The 6,000-nt window shown below is 37.8% G+C and overlaps 1 protein-coding gene across 8 annotated transcripts in view; it reads left to right on the plus strand.

The window, feature by feature from the left end:
• The window catches only part of FGD4 (FYVE, RhoGEF and PH domain containing 4), a 167,368-nt gene extending 162,112 nt beyond the window's left edge, over positions 1-5,256 (plus strand). For all 8 annotated transcript variants that reach the window (XM_031443819.2, XM_031443821.2, XM_031443822.2 and 5 more), the window contains one exon: positions 702-5,256. In XM_031443819.2, the coding sequence (XP_031299679.1) occupies positions 702-959 (258 nt within the window). In that variant the 3' untranslated portion in view covers positions 960-5,256. The remainder of the gene's footprint in view (positions 1-701) is intronic.
• Positions 5,257-6,000: the final 744 nt, after the last annotated feature.

The following is a 6,000-nucleotide window of genomic DNA, read 5'->3' on the forward strand; positions in this document are numbered from 1 at the left end:
AGAGGGATGCCTGAAAAAGAAAAGAATGTGAGAGGAAGGTGAATTTAAATCAACTTTGTAACAGTTTGTTGAGACCTTCTGTTCACTGATCTGAGATGAATCTGTGGGAACAGCAGATTTGAGCCAGACACTATGTATGGATTGTGCTGTGCGTAAAAAACCAACAACACTGGAACCAATTGTGCGTTCATCTGGGAACATAAAATGTTTAATGTAGCCTATATCTACATTGAGGGCTAGTCAAACTTTATTTTAGAAATAGATTAAAAATGCCAAGGTATATATTTTATTCTATCTCATTGTTTTTCCTATAATCTTTTCCAGTCCATAAGTAAATTGATGCATGAATGAATGAAACACCAAATAAAACTGCATCTGGTAGTGAAGTCCATCATTAATGTTTGCTGGACTTGTACAGTAGGGTGAATATCCCCCTTTTCACTGAATGAGGAGTTGAATGGGCTCTCTCACAGAGAAGGAGGTGTGCGGTCAGTGAATTCTAACCGATTTAGATGTCAGTGCTCATTCATGAATGCATTCGGGCAACACGATCAGCGGCCTCATGCTCGGGCACTGTGCTAAGCATGGGATTGCCTCTCTCTCCATGGAGAGCTCACAACACAAGTCTTTGTAGGTAAGGTGGTAGAAAAGGAAGTTTAGTGGGAGCTCGATCACATCTCACTGCCACGTTTTCCCCTTAGGACGTCAGAGCACAGGCCACCATTCCACTCCTGGGCTATGTCGTGGACGATATGCCGAGGAGTGCAGACCTGCCGCACAGTTTCAAACTGACCCAGTCCAAGTCCGTGCACAGCTTTGCTGCAGACAGTGAGGAGCTGAAGCAGAAGTGGCTGAAGATCATCCTCTTAGCTGTCACAGGTGAGACACCAGATGGCCCTAGCAAGCAGCCAGACGCTTTGGACGAGCATCCTGAATCTAAGAGACAGTCCGAATGCTGAGCCCCAGGACCGTCCGTGGTGTGGGGGCCAAGGGGGTCTCAAGATTTACAGCTCAAGACATTCCCAGCTCTCCTTACTCCTCTCCTAGCACTTTATGTTGAAAACACGGGCCCAAATGCATCTTTTGGGGGCACTATTTTCCTATGTTTATGTACTCTTAGTGAGATTAATGTGCAGAGCCATTCTACCCATAAAAAGTTTGAAATAATGTGAAAAATGGAGCTTTTTTTAAATGAGCTATTCCTTGAATATGTACTTTTGGGGAAAAAAAAAGTGGTATCAATTAATTCTGTCATTTCAGGTTAGAAAAGGCCACTTCATTTAAGGAATCCTTTAACGTCTTCACTTTCACATGTAGGATTGTAACAGTTTGAAAGATATACCTCTATGTTGCCAAAATAGATCTACGGTTTAAAAAAATACAGGGACAGTTTAGAATATCATATTAACTTATTTTATTTAGTTTATAAAGCTCAAGCTGCATAAATGATGTATGTTCTTTTAAAACAAAAAGGACAAATTGTTGGTGTTCAAACTTTCAACTTATTGAGAAAAGATAATACTTGTTTTTATAGAAATACTCCTAAGAATAAAATATCTTAAATATATAGCGATTATGTATATATAGTATTAAATATAAATATATATATACACACACACTATATGTGCTTTTTTCTTCAGCTTAAGGCTCATATTTGTTTTCTAATTTATTTTTTAAATATACAGCATGTTTTATCTTGGAATGGAGCAGTGTTCTAAACTTAAGAAATGTTTTTGGTGACTTATGTTTTAGCTGGTTGACATCCAAGGGTATTGATATTTTTATAATAAGAAGACGCTGTAATTTATGTGGCATGGGTTGTATTAGTGAGTTCCAACGGTATTTTTAAAGTACTGTTTTTCTTTGTTCTGTGCCTATTTAAAACAGTGCCTCTCTTTGAAGGTGCTAATAATGCCTACTTAAGTGTAATATGAGGGTTTAATTAATGCTTCAGTCTTGGTTATTCTGAGAAAAGGTGCATTCCGGTCGCGGGGTGGTCAGAGTCATGCAGGTTGCTGTCCCTTGTGCAGCCCTCTGATTGTCACAGCAGTTATTAAAATCAGCACGTACAAGACAGCTGACCCTACGCAGAGCTGGGACATTTGGAAACTACATTTATTGTTACGTTTTTCTTCTCCGTAAGACTGTTAAGTGTGGTTAAATGAGGACTATGTATAATTAACACTTAAGATAATTGTGTGAGCCTATTCCTTTGTCAGACTGAAACAAAATTCACATAAGATTACCTGTGTTTGGGGGGTGGGGTGGGTAGGTAATTGAAGACAGTTTATGTTCAACTCTAAACCACATCACTAAAGAAGAGTGGGAGAAAATACAATATAGAAAAATGATATTTTGATGGCAGGTTTGGGGGAGGTACATAATGACTCATGCGAGTTTGAGCATTTTTTCCCCCATTTATCCTCTGGGGAGTTTTAACAGACAAAGTGTGACTCCTTGTCACAAAGGCTGCTCTTTATTATATTGTAGTTATGATTAAAATCTCACATTAAGTTGGCTATTTAAGTTAGTGCTGTTCTCAAAATTAGATCTTTTTTTTTTAAATTTACTCTGTCATGTTCCAAACGTTGTCACTTTTTAATGTATCTCTCTGCTAGAAATCCCCAAGAACGACCCCACTGTCCTCAGCTTTTGGGGGATTATACCTTAAATGTAGGACAGATGCACTCAGGACTTGCGATTCATTTATTCAGGCCCTGTTTTTTTAGAGAAATATTTGAAATATCTCCTTTTCCCCCCTCGTACCCCTAAGAAGCAGGTGAACTTACGATGGCGGACATGATTTGGCTGCCTTCCTCTGCAAAAGGAATACCAGCCAGGATTGTTAATATTAAACCAGGTACTTGGAGTCAAAAAGAGAGAAGGTAGCTTCTTAGGCCCTGTTAAATTAAGGATGGACTAAAAAAGTTTTGCATTGCTTCTCTTTTCTAGTTGCCAAGTGTGCATATGTGTGTGTGAGTTCAGAGGTGGTTACTAAGGTTAAACTATACCGATGGATCGTGATGCTTTGGTTTGAATCTCAAGAAGAGAGAAGCGGGAAAAATGTAGAATCAGTACCAGGAGATGGGGACTTTTGTAACTGGGGACAGAACAACGGAAACGCGGAGGGCAATTAGGAGATTAACGAGCCAGATTATTTTTGAAAACTATTCTAACGGCAAGAAAGCTACATTACCACTACCAGTAAGTTCTTCTGGAATAGAAGTAACATGGACGTATTCAAGGTTTGGCTCAGTAAATATCAAATGTGATTTAATTTAGATACTGAAAGAAAACTCATGGAAAGGGAATAATATCACGCTTTAACATTCTCTTTAATTTTTTTCCCAAAAAATTAGACATATTAGTATTGGAAGAGAATTTCTACTTATCCAGTCACGATCTTTGCGTGACACGTGCTCTTTTGCCGCGCAGAGAGAAGCAGTGAAGGAGCCTTATGCCTGTTTCTTGTTAAAGTATCACTAACGCTTTTACTTGGAGAAAGGCAAAGGAGTGCTCTTAGCCATCTTAAAAGACTCAACCGAAAGACCTTAAAGTGTGGTTGATTGGTTAGAAGAAGAATCTGTCTTTTGCTGTCTGAGACACCTGAGCAGTCATGGCAAATTGAACCTAGAAAAATAACTGGTTGCTCTACTATTAAAACCAACATTCCATTTGGGTCCTATTTTTTAGAATATTGTCTCTAATTTGGTGCTTTCCAAGTCATCTTTTCTTTAAAGTGCCCTTCCTCCAAACTTAAAAAATACTTCTTTGATAAGAACTGCTCTTCATTATAAAACATTCCGATTTTTTTACACTTTAATTTTTCTTTATCGAAGGTCTGTCACTTGGTATATTAACTATGAATGTAGTGCAGACGTATCTCCAGGTTTTAAGTGGGGCCCAATGATGGAAAGTGCCACCAGCCACTTTTGTGATAATGGCATCTCCAGTGCCATCGTGTATGCAAGCAATAACGCTCTTCAGGGTAGGTTTTTATACCGAAATTTTAATGTGAGCATTCCCAAGTGATGCCAGAATTCAAATTGCTCAGTGTAGGAAAGAGAAAGTGTGTGTGGTAGGGGCGGGGGGTGGGGGGGAGGCAGACAACATCATTCCTTGGATTCAAGTAACTATCAAAAGCCTTTTTTACTTTTGCAAAGGGTACGGATGGTAAAAACAGCCAAACACACCTGTACTGCTTTATCAAGTTACATTTCGTTTTCCATGAAGTTTAATACAGATTGGCGTCCTTATCTTCACGGGGTGACATACCCCAATTTTTAAAAATTACCAACCTTTTTATTGTCTACTTTGTGGAAACAGGGTTTTTTGTTGTTTTTTTTTTCCCTCAACCCCTTCTAATTTTAGATCTCATTTCTGGTTATACTCAAAGCCTTAAGTTCTTATTCTGAGTGTATTACCTGTGATAACTGTAATAATGACCTTTCTGGGCTGAAATATCCTGGGCTGAATATCCTGAGAAAAAAGGCATCAAGAGAAGCAAATAAAACTTTTGAGGACAAAGGTCTTCCCGCCCCCCCCCCCCCACCAGGCATCCTTGCTGTAATGCAGAATCGAACATTAATTACAATTTTCTATATCACGTGATGTTCCTATTAGCGGGTCTAAGATTAAGCACATGGTATTTATAAGCTAAAATTAATTCGAAAGGCAAGAATGTCTTAATGTCTTCATTCTTAAATTTTGTATTCTTCACGAATGTATTCATATAAAACTGGGTAACCTGTTCTTAATAGGATTGTATTGTACATCTGTAACATCTGTAATGGATCCTGTTAACTTCTTCATTCTCATCCAATTTTAGTAGAATCCAGTTGCTTTTTATTTCCATATTACGATCTACTATGGATTCTTCAGGTTTAGAAAATATGAGTATGATATATAAAAGCCACTAGATCCACTTTTAAAACCCTTCCTGTGAATTTATGTGTATGTAAATATGTAAAAACTGCTGATTTCCAATTCTGTTTTTCCATAGGAATGAAATTTTTATAGAAACTGTTCTTTTTAACTTAACTATTTTAACATAAATTATTTACATGGATTTTTTGGTATAATTCATTCTTATGTATGCCCTGTAATCATGTTGTCATGGAAGACGACCGCTTTCTTTACTGATATGTAGAGAGGAATTGGAGACGCACTGAGACAAGCAAGAATGGACAGACAGATGGACAGAAGGAGTCCATCGGTCTCCAAATCAGAGCAATATATGTTAGGATAAGAGAAAAATACTTGAACAGCAGAGGGACATAAACTGTAAGATACAAATCTACGTGATCGCACACTGATGGGGTCCACTGCACCCGGCCTTTCGTCTGGCCTCTGGACCGTTAGTATCTTGTCATTACTTTTTCTTTAGACTTAAAAAAATAATCATTTCTATTGGGTAGTTTTCTGCCCTGTTTATTGACATAGAAAAAAAATCCCTCTGAAGTCAATCACAGTCTTCTACTTTCTGGGCTGAGCATTTGGCAGAGTACAGTGTCCTTTCTGTCTTTTGAGATGAAGTAGCACATGGCTTGTACAAGATAGTTGTTAACTCATTGGGGGTCACTGTGAGTTACATGACGGTTACCCCTTCCTGAAACTCATTACAGATTGAATTAGTGAGATTAGGTAGATTTAGTGAGAAATCAAGAAATCTCATTGTAGCATATTTTATTAATAAGTGAATACCAAATACATAGAGTGATATGTATAGGTTTGGGAAGAGAATAGTCTATGTGGACCATTATGATAACAGAATTGCATTATCTATTACACATTATATGGATGTTGGAATGTATCACTTGGGTGGGGGTGGGGAGGTCTCCCTACATTAGCAATCATGTCTGTACATAGAACCTTGTTTTGTTTTTTTAAAACCAAACTAGCATTTCATTTTGTGACAATTGACTGATTTTTTTTTTTTTTGAGTAAGTGTTGTCTGGGTTTTTGAATTGTTGACTGATCAGTTTGAAAAGGTATGTTAGC

Source organism: Camelus dromedarius, chromosome 25 (assembly GCF_036321535.1).
Source record: "Camelus dromedarius isolate mCamDro1 chromosome 25, mCamDro1.pat, whole genome shotgun sequence".
NCBI classification, from domain to species: Eukaryota; Metazoa; Chordata; class Mammalia; order Artiodactyla; family Camelidae; genus Camelus; species Camelus dromedarius.